This window comes from Antedon bifida, chromosome 2 (genome assembly GCF_963402885.1).
Source record: "Antedon bifida chromosome 2, ecAntBifi1.1, whole genome shotgun sequence".
Taxonomy (NCBI): Eukaryota; Metazoa; Echinodermata; class Crinoidea; order Comatulida; family Antedonidae; genus Antedon; species Antedon bifida.
In genome coordinates this window covers 1,542,456-1,559,226 of record NC_136227.1, presented here as the reverse complement: position 1 = coordinate 1,559,226, position 16,771 = coordinate 1,542,456, and the positions used below count along the sequence as shown (strand labels likewise).

At 34.0% G+C, this 16,771-nt stretch overlaps 3 protein-coding genes across 4 annotated transcripts; 1 reads left to right on the top strand and 2 right to left on the bottom strand.

The window, feature by feature from the left end:
• Positions 1 to 369: 369 nt before the first annotated feature.
• LOC144835310 (integral membrane protein DGCR2/IDD-like) lies at positions 370 to 5,131 on the bottom strand. Its single transcript, XM_078690392.1, has 8 exons — positions 4,953 to 5,131; positions 4,068 to 4,181; positions 3,485 to 3,919; positions 3,143 to 3,349; positions 2,919 to 3,041; positions 2,707 to 2,824; positions 1,946 to 2,109; positions 370 to 1,776 (listed from the first exon to the last, which is right to left on the bottom strand). The coding sequence occupies exons 1-8, from the start codon at positions 5,020 to 5,022 to the stop codon at positions 1,625 to 1,627; spliced, it is 1,383 nt and encodes a 460-aa protein (XP_078546518.1). The 5' UTR covers positions 5,023 to 5,131; the 3' UTR covers positions 370 to 1,624.
• Positions 5,132 to 10,489: 5,358 nt separating this feature from the next.
• Positions 10,490 to 14,876, top strand: LOC144835311 (uncharacterized). Of its 2 annotated transcripts, none has more exons than XM_078690393.1 (6): positions 10,490 to 10,585; positions 11,200 to 11,437; positions 11,795 to 11,875; positions 12,676 to 12,873; positions 13,703 to 13,834; positions 14,239 to 14,876. In XM_078690393.1, exons 2-6 carry the CDS (start codon positions 11,268 to 11,270, stop codon positions 14,405 to 14,407), a joined length of 750 nt encoding a protein of 249 aa, XP_078546519.1. In that variant the 5' UTR covers positions 10,490 to 10,585; positions 11,200 to 11,267; the 3' UTR covers positions 14,408 to 14,876. The 2 variants fall into 2 exon arrangements, with proteins under 2 accessions (XP_078546519.1, XP_078546520.1); XM_078690394.1 differs by having other exon boundaries at positions 10,542 to 10,585; positions 11,240 to 11,437.
• Positions 14,877 to 14,882: 6 nt separating this feature from the next.
• Positions 14,883 to 16,561, bottom strand: LOC144835313 (uncharacterized). The gene is made up of 3 exons (XM_078690396.1): positions 16,543 to 16,561; positions 15,652 to 15,825; positions 14,883 to 15,365 (listed from the first exon to the last, which is right to left on the bottom strand). The coding sequence occupies exons 2-3, from the start codon at positions 15,801 to 15,803 to the stop codon at positions 15,089 to 15,091; spliced, it is 429 nt and encodes a 142-aa protein (XP_078546522.1). The 5' UTR covers positions 15,804 to 15,825; positions 16,543 to 16,561; the 3' UTR covers positions 14,883 to 15,088.
• Between the last annotated feature and the right edge of the window lie 210 nt (positions 16,562 to 16,771).

The window sequence follows — 16,771 nt, the reverse complement described above, 5'->3', positions numbered from 1 at the left end:
CACATAAAGTTTGATAGTGTAGACAGAGCTTCACACACACTTAAGTCTCACACAAGTAATCTGTCTTGATTGTTGTGACCGAGCTTGAAAAACAGGAAAAAAAAAATTTTAATAAAAAAATTAATGTTACGTATTCTTATGGGAAACTAACTACTTTATACAACCATGAAAGAGTGAGGTTTATGTACATTATACAATATCTATTCTACTAAGAAAGCATTGATTGTCAGATAGGACTATAGGCTAGGTCATGGAGGGGGAGGGTTGTTGAAAAGGGGGACTAATGATGCTCTGTTATGAAGGGGAGGGTACGGTCCTGCCTTAAAGGATGTAGACATAGTAATGCAATAAAAAATAAATACTACTAACTGCTGTACTACACAATGACTCATTTAAATGGGATATGTACAAAGAGGTAACAAAAAATGTTATTAATAACAATACAATATATATACAATGGAAAACTGGATTATCTGAATTCTAGTTGGTTTGTTGTTGTGAACTATACATATATTGCAAATGTCAATGTCTGCTGTGGCAACAGAATAGGTATCTGCGTGTAGCTCATCTTACTTAAGCTCTGTCTACACTATCAAACTAGTTTGACAAAAAATATGGTAGTGATATACCCAAATATGGTAGTGGTATGACATCATCAAGTCCATATGGGCACATCACATCTTTTTGGCACAAAGTTTGATAGTGTAGACAGCGCTTTAGGAATGTTAATATATAATAAATTACAATTAGCAATCTTAATTACATTAATATAACAATAATCATAAACATTACATTAATCTTGAAATATTAGCAATGGTGGTGCTGTAGTAAAAGCAATACAAATATTTTTTAAGTTGCTTAGAAAAAAAGACATTTGTTATAATCATTAAAATGTCACTGTGCTCAAGTATCTACTAAAGCTTGGTTTCCACAACGTAAGCGATGTGATTGGTCAACTCACTTGCGTTGTGACCTACGTTCCAAGTGCGAACCAAGCTTTAATGATAACACTTGAAATAATGAAAAAAAAAACCAAAATCATAATACTGTGATAATACCAACAAAACAGTTACAGTATACAACCAGTTGGTGTCGTAGTCGTTGAATGGTCACTGGCTGAGTTTAAACTAGTTACAGTAGCTTGTAAGAGTATATTTTAAACTGATGTTTGACAGATTCTCTTGGATTTAACCAGTTGTTGTCGTAGTCGTTGAATGGTCACTGGCTGAGTTTAAACCAGTTACAATAAGAGTTCATTTTAAACTGATGTTTGATAGATTCCAGCTTTTGTTGAATTACCTTCTTGGATTGAGCCAGTTAATGTCGTAGTCGTTGAATGGTCACTGGCTGAGTTTAAACCAGTTACAGTTAGAGAACATTTTAAACTGATGTTTGATAGATTCCAGCTTTTGTTGAATTACCTTCTTGGATTGAGCCAGTTAATGTCGTAGTCGTTGAATGGTCACTGGCTGAGTTTAAACCAGTTACAATAAGAGTTCATTTTAAACTGATGTTTGATAGATTCCAGCTTTTGTTGAATTACCTTCTTGGATTGAGCCAGTTAATGTCGTAGTCGTTGAATGCTCGCTGGGTGAGTTTAAACCAGTTACAATAAGAGTTCATTTTAAACTGATGTTTGATAGATTCCACCTGTTGTTGAGTTACCTTCTTGGATTGAACCAGTTGGTGTCGTAGTCGTTGAATGCTCGCTGGGTGAGTTTAAACTTTCCACATCCTCCTGTCCACTGTGAGTTTGACGATCGGATAATGTCAGGTCTGCAATTAACAACATTATATCTAATTAAGTATTTTCTTTATATTTGCATCATCATAACCCTGCAGGATCACCCCAGATATCAACCAAGTGTGATATAAATATGAAATAAAATTAAGTGCACAGTGAATACTACCACAGATAGTGAATGTAAATAAACAAACCACTCACCGGCACTTTGTACGCTTGGAGTGCTGGGTTCCGAGTCTCCTAGCAATGTGACCGTTTCTCTTGTATCTTCAATTTTTCGATTATTAGCGTTTATGGTCGGGGTCCTGTTGATTATCAGGTGTTCGTACGGAGGTGGCAAATCAGTATTTTCATCTTTGCAAAGTCTAAAGATAACAGAAAGATATAAAATTAAATTCTGGACAACAAAAAGTAGGTAGGTATCTCTCAACTTCATTTGTTTTTCGCTCAAATTACTGGATTTTTTACAATAAAGATGTCAAATTTTAAATGAGTTTTTATAAAAACCTATTATATTAATATTCTCATTATGATACAGTACATAAATTGTTCACATTAAATTAAATAGTTGGGTTGTTTTATTACCGCGAGAACACAAAATAGAATACCATACATAAGCTCTGTCTACTCTATCACACTAGTTTGACAAAAACAAATATGGTAGTGATATGCACAAATATGGTAGTGATATGACATCATCATGTCCATATATGGGCACATTTTTTTGTCACATAAAGTTTGATAGTGTAGACAGAGCTTAAGTAATGAAGTATAATTACATTGGCCTAGGTATGGTTTGATTCTATTAGAAATACTGATCTGCAAAAAGCACTGAACCATGACAAGCCCATAGATTAGTCATTGTTGATATGGTAATTGATTGATACATCATGCACGCTACTTAGCTAAAACGAGGAGTTGTTTAACTCTCTGGCAAAAATCAATAGACAAAATTGTCTCACCTGTATGGAGGAGGGGGACTCTGGAACAGGCCATCAAATTCATCAGGGGGTGGTGGAGGACCACACCCTACCTCAAAATCTACCTGCGACAGTTGCTGTAAATGTTCCCTATCCCGCACTGTAATAACAAATATTCATGATTAAATAGGTTATGGTCTAGTTGGGTTAAGAAAAAGCCAAAAAAAAAATAGCATAAAATCAAAATTACGTACAAATTCGTAAGTAGGCCATTCTTCTTTGTCGCATCCGATATATCATGATGAGAACGACTCCGAGAATGAAGAAAGAAAATGCCATAGTCAACATCCATTGCATGTTTGTCTCAATGTTTTTACCTGTCGTTAAAAAGGAAAGAATATAAGTCGGAAAAGTGGATTATGAAATAGTCTCAAGATGGATAAAGTTGTAATGCTGATATAAAAATTCAATTGCTTACCATTGTCCCCTCCCTTACACGTGTAGCCACAACACTCTACATTAGATCGTGTGAAATCGTGGCAGCTAGGCAATGCGCACGAAGCAGACGAACACATGGTTGATTCACCACAGGTACATGAGATACACGGATCAGACTGATCTGGTTTGAATCTGTCGCCTGATTTATAGACCTTATCCAGCCCATCAAAGCAAATGTAGTCAACGACTGTGAAATAACAAATTCAGATTGGCATAATTCGTTATTTTGAGAAGAAGTATTGGTTAAAAATTGAACGTAAATATTATTATTTTTTTTTTTATTTCACAACAAAGTGAAAGTAAATACTATATTAATAAATACCTTTTCGGCATACATATCCAATCTCATTGTTACAGCTGGTTATTCCAAACCTTGCCCTGTCACGCATACTCACATAGCCGCAACGTGTGTCATTCAAGAATGCTTGATCTGAGTGACTAGGGTGATCTATCATATGCACTTCTAGCATTACAGCCTGATGATGGTCAAGAGGTTGATCTTGATTGACATCTGACCAGTTAGAACTATTGACCCTTTCTGAGTACTGATATCCAATCCAGTAATTAACTAAAGGAGGCTCTTTCCATGCGTTCAACAATAGGAATTTTAATTCTAGATCATTTTTTGCTGTAGCTAAATGAGCATTTGTCTCGTGACATGCTTTTTCTGCATCACCGAAACTTACAGCTTCTTTGTTGAATTTATAACAAGAAGGTTGTTTTAAGTTGGAATTTATCCATCCATCTGGACATTTTTCTGAAAGAGAAAACAATGTTATTTCTTTATTAAACCCAAAAGGATATTAACAAACATATTAGGCTTGTTGAATTAAAAAAAATGAAAGGAGAAGACTAAATATTTAGTCACTTTAAAGAGACAATTACGATTCTTGGAACATACGTACCTTCTATGCGTATACCTAAATGATAGTCTGACCGCCGCACATAAGTCTCTGATGGCGCTTGTGGTGTGGTTGGAGCAAATGGTAGACTACATAACACAAAACTTGGATTTACAGCTATTAAATAAAAATTAATTAAACTCTGTTAAAAATGTCATTCAAAATAGATTTGCAATGCTTGAACTTATCATTTATTGTTGTGTAAATTCAGGATGTGCGTCTTAATTTTTGCGGATTCCAAGTTCACACAACAACCAACAACGTGTACATGCAAATTGAAACCTTCCTACTTTATTTCTGAAATGTTCACTAAATAAGTTTCAAGTCAAATCTACGAAAAGAAATACACAAAATTGTGTCAGGATTACAATGTTTAAGCTTTTATATTATTCATATCATTCAATTTAGATCACAATATTACTTTTAATGAAGTTTACGTCATTATGTATACTGAAAAATAAAATGTGGTTCTTCAAAATAAAATATTAGGCCTAGGCTTTTTATTTACAATATTAATAATGGGAAATACATTATCAATATTAGTACAAAAGATATGCCCTCTATTCTAATAAGACTTCTTTTAGTTTTACTAAAAATACTACTTTTATTATCTTTTTTAATTCTGTCCTGCTGAAAAAAAACCATCAAAAATAAAATGAAAGTCAAGAATACAAACTTGTCATGAACGAAGTGAAAGATCAGATCTTCTACAAATTTCAATTTTAATACTAGGCCTTGACTTTTCATGTTCCCTCCTCCCTCAGCATAACATACATACAATAGGCCTAAAAAGGCCTATTATATTAGGCCTACTGTATATAAAAAGGTGTCATGAGACACACAATGATTCATGAACAAGAAAAATAAAAACACATCACAAATACTCACAAATGACGAGTCCTATCGCTGTCATCATCACACATTTTGACCATTTTTCGAAGATCATTTTGAAATTCATGTTTCCCACAAATAACCCTTAGGCCTATTATCACGTAAACATTATTTTAGAACATTATAAGCTAGCCTAGGCTAGAGAGAGAGAGTAAACTTGTACTTTTTCGATCCATAAAATGGCTTCTTTGTGACCTGTGTGCGCGACCAATAGGTCAAATCCATTTTCTGTCACGTGACATATGATAAGAACTCGAACTCGAGCGTTTTTTATTTTTGGACGTTGTTATTCTGCGAGAGGTATATTCAGAGCGTCATTCTGACGATGGAGCATTCTCTACTTTTCTACGGAGCGCCATTTATGCCTTTATTTACTTCAGAAATAGAAATAGTACTACGGTAACTGGTCCAGTCACTGAATTTTAATATATTTTGTATGTTCATACACTGTGCTCAATTGAACCCAATTTGCCACCAGGGGAGCACAGTGGTATAAAATAGAAATAAAGTCACTAAATTTTAATAAATTTAAGAAAAAAAATCCTTTGTTGATATAAAGTTTGCGGTACACCATGTATATTAGTTCTGAAAAGAACTGTTGAGTTTCTCGACGTTTCGATCAATATGCTTTGATCGTCCTTAGTCCTCCTAATATCCTTTGTGTTTCCTTTAGCAGAGTAAAAAAGTTAAAATTTTGATGTTGTTATTATAATTATCATAGGTGATTATGTATAGTTATAAGTATAAGTGCAATTCTTGGCTCTATTTTCATTATTAGCTCTGCCCCAACCATGGTGGGCTAGTAGTGGAGACTTAATATTTAATTTCATATGTTAATGAATTATAGGTGCACTTTCCGGGGATAAGCTCTATTGTCCCTGGTGAGTCTTATATAGTTTGTTTCATATAATTTAAAATAATGTAAAGTGCCATTTTTTTTGGGCGGGAACCTATGCAGCTCTATTTTTCAAAATTATCTTTGCTCAGCCCCAAGCATGGTGGGGTACTGAAGAGGCTTATACATGTTTGAAAAAAATAATAGATGTCATTTCCGGAGACCTTGCAGCTCTATTTTAAACAGTTTGGTATGCCGTGCGTTGTTATGCAAATGAGTTTGTGCAGGTGTATTATGGGGAAGATGGTATGTTAGTCATTCGCGATCAACACGCCACACTGTTAAATTTTGATGTTGTTAATCTTTACATTAGAAGATTGTTCAAATCATGTAAATAAACCATTTTCCGGCCGGGAACCTATCAGCTCCCCTCTTTTAGTTTGCAAAAGTAATCTCGAAAAGAACTCCATGTGGAAAAGAAGCCCACCTAAGAGTATTAAAAATGAAGAAGCACATGGGCTTCTTTTCGAGGTTTTATGGCAGTCTATTTAATGGAAAATAATGCCATGCAACTTTGTTTCTGATTTTAAAAAAGGTCCACTTGTGTTATTAGGCCTGACATTTACAACCCTCAAAATATCTCTCTTTTAAAATAAAAGAAAAACAATATTCATTATTTTATTTATTTATTTATTTTTTATTTATTTTTTTTTTATTTCAAAAAAAAAAATATCCGTAGAGGTTCGAACCCAATCTACTAGAGCTGAGAGCACCTAAACCTGAGCATTACCCGTTAGGCCACAAAGTAGTACATGACTGAACAGCTGATAATAGTCTATTTATACGTGTATTACGTAATTCATCAGTACGTCATAACTATCATATTAACCTTGTTAAAACCAAAATGATCAGTTAGCTCAGTCGCCTGAGCGTCGTGTTGACAACACGTATGTCGTGGGTTCGATTCCCACGCTGGTCGGTGGAATAGAGTTAAAGGCATGCGGCCACTGTGTTTGGGGTTCACAGAATTATACGTCCCCCTTTCCACCACACATCATGAGGCGACAACATCAATGCATCTGGTGATGTGCTGGAAACGACCCCAAAAGGCTGTGGCAGGGCCTTAGTGCTGAGGCAGGGAGAGCACATTTAACATCTTTTTTTTTATTTAATTTTTTTTTTTTCAACCCGTATTCGATCTCGTAAATTTTAGGTTTGCCGCCCTCAATTTTAAAAGAAATTGAATTTATATTTTCATCGCAGGTGTACGAAACGGTTTGGTATGCCGTGCGTTGTTATGCAATGGTTGTGCAGGTGTAGTGGGAAAGATGGTATTGTTAGTCATTCGCGGTCAACACGCCACACTGTTAAATTTTGATTTTGTTAATCAATGTTGCTACATTGGTAGCGAAAATGTCCGATTCATGCAAGATATTCTATTGTAAAATGTTATGAATAAACTTTGATGGTAGTTGCTGTGTATGGCCGCACCGTCCCCAGAATAAACATGTTTTAAACAGATAGTTTGTCTTCGATGGTTTTTGTATGGGGATAATGGAGAGTTAAATAAGATCAAATATAGAACATTTCCACGATGCCGATTTTTAGACCAATTTCGAAGCTTAGACTAATTCCGCCGCTGGGCTAGGCCTTAGGTATATACGAAGTCAGTTTTAAAGTAGAAAACCCCACCTAAAATGTTGAAGTCGCATCTGGATAGTTGAAATTTTAACATTATTATAATTATCATAGGTGATTATGTATAGTTATAAGTATAAGTGCAATTCTTGGCTCTATTTTCATTATTAGCTCTGCCCCAACCATGGTGGGCTAGTAGTGGAGACTTAATATTTAATTTCATATGTTAATGAATAATAATATAGGTGCACTTTCCGGGGATAAGCTCTATTGTCCCTGGTGAGTCTTATATAGTTTGTTTCATATAATTTAAAATCATGTAAAGTGCCATTTTTTTTGAGCGAGAACCTATGCGGCTCTATTTTTCAAAATTATCTTTGCTCAGCCCCAAGCATGGTGGGGTACTGAAGAGGCTTATACATGTTTGAAAAAATAATAGATGTCATTTCCGGAGACCTTGCAGCTCTATTTTAAACAGTTTGGTATGCCGTGCGTTGTTATGCAAATGAGTTTGTGCAGGTGTATTATGGGGAAGATGGTATGTTAGTCATTCGCGGTCAACACGCCACACTGTTAAATTTTGATGTTGTTAATCTTTACATTAGAAGATTGTTCAAATCATGTAAATAAAACATTTTCCGGCCGGGAACCTATCAGCTCCCCTCTTTTGGTTTGCAAAAGTAATCTCAAAAAGAACTCCATGTGGAAAAGAAGCCCACCCAACAAGAGTACTAAAAATGAAGAAGCACATGGGCTTCTTTTCGAGGTTTTATGGTAGTCTATTTAATGGAAAATAATGCCATGCAACTTTGTTTCTGATTTTAAAAAAGGTCCACTTGTGTTAGGCCTGACATTTACAACCCTCAAAATATCTCTCTTTTAAAATAAAAGAAAAGCAATATTCATTATTTTATTTATTTATTTATTTTTTTTTCATTAAAAAAAAAAAAACATCCGTAGAGGTTCGAACCCAATCTACTAGAGCTGAGAGCACCTAAACCTGAGCATTACCCGTTAGGCCACAAAGTAGTACATGACTGAACAGCTGATAATAGTCTATTTATACGTGTATTACGTAATTCATCAGTACGTCATAACTATCATATTAACCTTGTTAAAACCAAAATGATCAGTTAGCTCAGTCGCCTGAGCGTCGTGTTGACAACACGTATGTCGTGGGTTCGATTCCCACGCTGGTCGGTGGAATAGAGTTAAAGGCATGCGGCCACTGTGTTTGGGGTTCACAGAATTATACGTCCCCCTTTCCACCACACATCATGAGGCGACAACATCAATGCATCTGGTGATGTGCTGGAAACGACCCCAAAAGGCTGTGGCAGGGCCTTAGTGCTGAGGCAGGGAGAGCACATTTAACATCTTTTTTTTTATTTAATTTTTTTTTTTCAACCCGTATTCGATCTCGTAAATTTTAGGTTTGCCGCCCTCAATTTTAAAAGAAATTGAATTTATATTTTCATCGCAGGTGTACGAAACGGTTTGGTATGCCGTGCGTTGTTATGCAATGGTTGTGCAGGTGTAGTGGGAAAGATGGTATTGTTTGTCATTCGCGGTCAACACGCCACACTGTTAAATTTTGATTTTGTTAATCAATGTTGCTACATTGGTAGCGAAAATGTCCGATTCATGCAAGATATTCTATTGTAAAATGTTATGAATAAACTTTGATGGTAGTTGCTGTGTATGGCCGCACCGTCCCCAGAATAAACATGTTTTAAACAGATAGTTTGTCTTCGATGGTTTTTGTATGGGGATAATGGAGAGTAAAATAAGATTAAATATAGAACATTTGCAAAGATGCCAATTTTTAGACCAATTTCGAAGCTTAGACTAATTCCGCCGCCGGGCTAGGCCTTATACGAAGTCGAGTTTTAAAGTAACACCTACAATTTTGAAGTCGCATCTGGATATTTGAAATTTGAACATTACCATAATTATCATAGGTGATTATGTATAGTAATAAGTATAAGTGCAATTCTGGGCTCTATTTTCATTATTATTAGCTCTGCCACAACCATGGTGGGCTAGTACTGGAGACTTAATATTTAATTTCATATTTCCATGAATAGGTGCACTCTCCGGGGACACTAAATAAGTATTTATCTTAGACAAACGCAAGTTATTAAAATAACTGATATGGCTTGAAACTAATTTTTATAGAGTACCGATATTTAACATATATACCTGGAAGTTTGAAGTATTTTCAGAAGTATTTTTCAAAATTCAAACATGATGTGGATCCCGTAATTTCACCTATGTTACACTGTATATAGATATACAGCTAGTACACTGTAGAGTATAGAGCATATATTCTATGACACATAATAGGCACCAATCAGCACCATAAGCATCATATCAGGTCACAGGATTGCATAAATCAATATTTTGCAGTAATATTTAACATACGTGCATGTTTTTTAAAAATTAAATATCAGTATAATTATAAAAATGATCACCTAAAATTCGTCAAAGTGACGAATTAAATTCTAGTTCTCGATGTTTTTGTATGTGACTATTTTGCTGTGCTCCACCACTGGTGCCAAATTGGATCTACTGGAGCACAGTGTATTAACATACGAAAATATATTGAAACTTAATTGGGTCCACTTATCAACATACGAAAAGATATTAACATTCAGTAACTTATTTCTAGTTTACATCACTGTGCTCCACTGGTACCAAATTGGGTCCACTTGAGCACAGTGTATTAACATACGAAAAGATATTTAAACTTAAGTGACTTCAAATTAGGTCCACTTGAGCACAGTGTATTAACATACGAAAAGATATTGAAACTTAAATTACTTTATTTCTATTTCAATATCACTGTGCTACTCCACTGGCGCCAAATTGGGTCCACTTGAGCACAGTGTATTAACATACGAAAAGATATTAAAATTTAGTGACTTTATTTCTATTTTATATCACTGTGCTACCCTGGTGCTAAATTGGGTCCACTTGAGCAGTTACCGTAGTACAATTTCTATTATTGGAGTTAATAAAGGCATAAATGGCGCTCCGTAGAGAAGTAGAGGATGCTCCAGTCGCCAGAATGACGCTCTGAATATACCTCTCTGCGACACGACGGTTTTTTGTTGTTAGTAGGCTAACTGCCGACCTATCTAAAATCATCATTAATGTGAGTTAGGTTGTTTTTAAAAATCTCATCAAAGATATAAACTGCTAGTTCTAGTATTACCATTGCGGCTGAGACAGTTCCTGTGACTGTTTCAGTAGTTAAGAGCCTGATAAGTAATACCCTGGCTAGCCTAGTTGTTGTGACGGTGGTGACAGCGGGCTGGAATGCGTCCAGACGGCAGTGTGAATTCCATTTCAGGAGTCGAGTATGAATAATTAGGGCCTAGCCTTGTTTGTAGGTCAGTTTCTGTCTACCTACCTACTGTACTATGCGTCCGTGCCTAAAGTAGTACGTAGTACTGCTGGTGGTGGTAGTGGCTGTCACCCATGTGTATTATTACCTAATTATAATTTTCTAAAAAGTAAAATAGTTAAAAAAAGAAAACAACATTTTCTTCGACTTAAAGGAGAAAAAATGTACTTCTGTAATTAAATAGTAGGCCTATGCATATATATATATACAAATTCAATATATACATCTGCTCAATGATAATGTATTGTGTGGTCCATATTACTAACATGGATGGAGGTAAAATGTACTTCTATGATACTACGGACTATCCACAGTGGTGTGTTGTTGAATAAAAGTAAATTTATTATCTTTTTTTTTACCAGAGGCTTATGATTTAAATAATATTACTGCAACTACTATTAGTGATATTTATTGAGATTTATATGAACTTATGGCCTCACTGTGGGGAGTGAACAGTACACCAGCAACTGAACAATGGAATTACAATGTTTCAGGCAGCAGACAAAATGCATACACTCAAAGACCAGGAGAAGTTGATGCAGGTTCATCACGCAACAAGACAACATTCAGAAAGAAACGTTTGTCTAATAGTTTTACAACGTAAGATGTAAAAAAAGATTTGAAAATGTTAAACATAATAGAAGAACATGAAGAACACAAGAAAGAATTGGGAGAATCTGAGAAATATTTGACAAATCCATGTGTATATCGTGCCAGCCCATTCCATCCAAAAACATGTCTCAATTAATATTTAACATTACAACTTTTTCATTACAATTACAGTAAACTGTATTCTTATTTATTAAATATTGTGAAATAAGTTGACATTTTAAATTTAATTTCATTTCAACATTTTTTAACAAAACTGCAAACAATTGTTTTTTATGTACTTTAATATTAATTAAAATTTTAACGTGGATACACCACAGTAACTAAAATAATATTTTTTACCTAAAGGAATTGGAATGGTTCAGAAACAAGAAAATGTAAATTTACTGGTCAAAGGTCAACGTCTAAGAGACACTGTGAACTGCAAGGGTAAGCGTAGTGTACTGTAAATTATTTCTTAAAAACTTAAAATTGGGTGAAATACAGATAATAATAATAAACTTTATAAAGCGCTATTTATTGATGTCTCACAGCGCTAAAAGACCAACAAGAATTAATGAAAATGTGAGATTTTAGAAGTGACTTGAATTGCTTAGAGATTTACAGATCAGACTACTTAAAGATGTATTGTCCCTTGAAACACAAAAAAATGAAGGTCAGAATATTCTAAATTTAAATTGGCCATATCAAAGTAATATTAAAGTTATTCACTTTAAGTCAAAAATTCGAGCCAAAAACAACAATTTTACGTAATTAACAGCTAAATTAACTTGATTACATTTCTTCTGGAAAATCATCGCGGGCGAAAGTAAACAAAGATTTCAAACCATGAGTATACATTATGCATGATGCTAATTAGGATTGTTTACAACTCGTCACGGTTGAGAAGGTGTTTTCACACAGATCGCGAGGAAGTTTTATGATTATGCATACAGAGTAGCCAAATAAGCGCGTTGCATTATGAGATATGTTTTGATCGAAAACTTTGACTGGAAGTCAAAGTTATTTTTTGAACCAAAAAACGTCTGTATTTCAGTTAAATGAAATTTTTCGACTAATTTTTGGTGAAAGTTAATAACTATTATGATACTTCAAAATGACCCACTTTTTTCGAAATCTTTTATTTTTTATTTTTTTGGAATTTGACAAAGGGACAATACATCTTTAATGCAGTTTTGCTATAGTTACAGTATAGACTACCCAGTGAATACACATTTGTTCATGTTTAGGGACGATGAACCAACGACAAAAAGGTTACTAAGCGAAAGGATGGCTGCAGGAATGAGGAAATTACAGATAACAGAAGATTCATCAAATTTATGGAAAAATGATACTGGCATAGATGATGGAATGAACACATGGAAACAGGAATTTACTGGCATCAATTATGATGGAATAAACACATGGAAACAGAACTTAGATAATAGGTAAAGTAGTTGATTTATTGATGATTTACTTTAACCAGAGTCACACAGATACATATAAAACAATTAAAAAAATCAGTACAACTCGAGTTAAAAGGATATATCCAAGAAAGTAAAATACTTAATTTCATTGGGATCAAAAACACGGAAAAACAAATTGCACATTTCCATACACAAATATCCGATAGACTATATTGTAATTTTTAATGATTTTGAGTATTTTTTTGTATAAATATTTTTTAAATTTCATTTTCTAAGACGGAGTAACTGGCCCGAGGGTCAAAGTTTTATTTTAAATTGTGGTTATTCCTTGCCTTCTCAGATTGTGTATTTTTCTATTTTTATGGCTAATAAAGAAATGAAATTATAAAAGAAGAAATTAAAAATTAATAATCCAAGACGTAAAAAACTATGATTTAAAATGTTTGTTTAAAATTTGTATAAAATGGTTTTTAAAAATGTTAAAATACAAATTCAAGGAAAGACACAAAAAACAGTTGATATTATCATGTGATATTATTATTGATATTCTTAATTACTGTTTTCAGATGAATATTTTAATATCTTGAATATATTAACATTTAAATAAATAAAAACATAGGACCTTTTAAAGTACCAAAAATAAATAGCAATAAAAACAATTAACGTATGGTGTACATAGCTTATAATGCGACGGCTTGTTATTTGTCGAAGCCTAGCCGCATATCAAAGTCTGTTACGATAACCTATATTGGCAAGCTGGCTCAGCATCCTGTTTGATTGCCTTGATTTTATTTATATTCTTGGTCACTGTTTTTAAAAATATTTAAATTAAAATTTAAATATTTCACAGGTTAGAAGTAGAGTCTGATGAAAGTGGATGTGAAGAAGACCAACCTCAATTTATAATTGAACAAGATGTTCTGAATGCAATTAAAACACAAAATGCATCCTCTTCACTACCACCTCAAATTTTATCCAACATGTAAGTCATTTTTATGGCCTTATTTAATGTACTAAGCTCTGTCTACACTCTCAAACTAGTTTGACAAAATAAGTTTTGTGCCAAAATATTGATTGATTGAATTGAATTGAAATATATATTTATACTGGGTAACCTCTTCAGTCAAAGACTGGTCTCACAGAGGGCCCAGTTGGTGATCAGTGGCTGTGATGTACTAATACACCGGGGAAATATGGTAGTGATATGCCCAAATATAGTAGTGATATGACATCATCATGTCCATATTTGGGCACATCACACTTTTTTTGTCAAATTAGTTTGATAGTGTAGACAGAGCTTTAGATATTATACTATACTGTAAGTGAATACATATATACTGTATTGTACTGGTTCTTATAATATAATGAAATTCCTGTGTTTTTCAGAAGAGAATCTACAATGCAGCTGGTGCTTTGGAAACCTGTACCATTCCCTGGGTTATATAAGGAAGAAGAGGATGACTTGTCTACAAATGAAGAAACGGCAGACGACAAACAAGATACAGCAGACGACAATATGGCAGATTCACCTGTTGATGAGGATATGGATTTATGACAAAAACAATCAAATTGTTATATGTTTAATAGTACTCAGTGGCCGTATTCACTATTCACACAAGGGAAACACTTACCCTTACAATTAAGACAAATCTCTTATCTAAATGAATACAATTTAAGGGAAATACTTAAATATTTATTGAGTTGAGTGAAATATTTAAGGGAAATATCTTGCGTAAGTGTGATTGGTATGGCCACTGATTCCTGGTCGCTAATGCTGTAACTTTGTATTGTATATCAAAATCACATACTTTCATATTGTTTGAGGATAGGAAAGAGCCAATGAAGATGATGGTTGATATATAATTGTTTAGGTACTCAATTCTATACAGGAAAAGAATGCTAGCATTGCATTAGTTTACTAATATGTGTACTGTAATGTGTTGAAGACACTGTGCAGAAATGTTTAGTTAGTTGTACATAAATTTGTTCTGCCATCAAATGCTTTATGGAAATAAAACATAGCATGCAAATACTGTCAAATATCTTTTATTTACTGTGATACCAAATATTAGTTAACTTTATATACAATATAATGAAATCTGCAATCCAATGCTTTTAAAGTATTTGATTGAGAGAAATAAATTTTCAATGTAAGCTCCTGCTCCTTGTAAACGGTCAATCATGAGCAGCAAATATGATATTTAGTTATCATGTTCATTCGCAAACATTTAGAGAACTATTTTTGAGAATCTCTGGACTTTGAACTCCGACTGTTTCTACTTTTTGAACTTTTTGAAGCACTTGACGATCTGCTGGATGAAGAAGTAACTTTACTTGGTGCATCTACGAGAGTTTGTGAGAGCATTAGGTCTGTCGAAGAGGGCGCTTTTCTTGGTTCTTCTACTAGAAGACTCGTTTGCGAGAGTGATAAGCCACTGCCATGTGTCATTGTCTTCAGCATTTGTGTAATGGCAACAGGAGATACATTCATCTTTAGTAAATCCATTAGGATTCTGATAAGAAAACATTAGATTTTATGTTTTAATAGGCATACCTTTTTAAGAAAGCATCTGAATTCATGCCTCCTGTGTATAGAGGCCAAGCATAAATGCTTATATAGGCCCTCATGAACAACTTGTATTAAATGTATGGCATATAGACATACAAATAGATTTTCTATTTATTAAGTAGTTGCCCTTTTCCATCAAAATAATTGTTATAATATTGATTCCATTATTAATTAAATCCTAAATTAAATATTTATAACAATCAAACTTAAACCAATATTGATGTGCTTACTTGTATACAGCCGGGCTAAGATTGACACCTGACAAATTGCAAAGCTCATATAGTTCTTGATCATCAGCTGACAAGGAATCTTTACCATAAAGTCCTGGAACTGAAAAATGATGGGTAGTAGCTTGCACTTTTTTCCCTCCGCCGCTTGTCATGCTTACTGGATTCAGTACCTCTCTATAGCCAGAAATATTAATATAAATGTAAATATTATTATTAATGCAATTTAAATTTAATTTTAAGGCCTATCAATATTTTGAAATAGGAGTTCTCAACCAATTGTGACTTTACTTTATTCTGTATACATACATGTTTACTGAATTTAGTGAAAGTATTTTTAAAACATTTTTTAATAAAAATTTATTTAATAATATTTTTTAGTTTACTTTTAAGTTTAAGGCTTTTCTAATACTTTCAATATTTCGCGCGTTCTTTCGTTTAATTAATAATAGTTAGTTTAGTAGCAGTAGGCAGGTCTATTATAAAAACATGATTTGGGTATAAAGTCTGCTTAAATTTAAGTTTCAGAGATATCAGAACAGCCTAGGCCTAGATTTAGAAACCCGGCCACTTTCAAGAACAGCGCCTCACACGCCCGGCCCCGCCAACCAACATTGAACAACCTCGCCTTTTTTGCACTAGGCCTAGGCCTAGTAGAGTAGAGAGGTAGGCTAGATAGAATCTTCAGAATGATGACTGGACATCGCTGATTTCAGCACTATAATCCAGTGTGTTTGCAGCTTACGGTACACCACGTGTGCTCAGTTGCTTGCTCAAATGCGGCTTTTTGAGACAGTGCGGTTTCAGTCGGGAGGCTGTTCCAATCAGCCTCCCGTTAGTTAGGCCTAGCCTAACTAGCTAACTTAACTACCTTTGGCTTTGTTACCTACTTACGAACGGGCCCCTGAAAATAAAGTACGAACAATATTCTATTACTTTTAATCGTTACATATGACAATAATATTCAGAACTTGTAAAAAAACAAAATCATTTCCGGGTACAGCAAACACAACGCGCGAATACGATCGAGCACAAAAATAAAAAACAAAAACAAAGTGTTTACCCTTTGACCTATGGAAACACTATGGAAAATTTCTTAAAATTTATGAATAAAAACATAGTA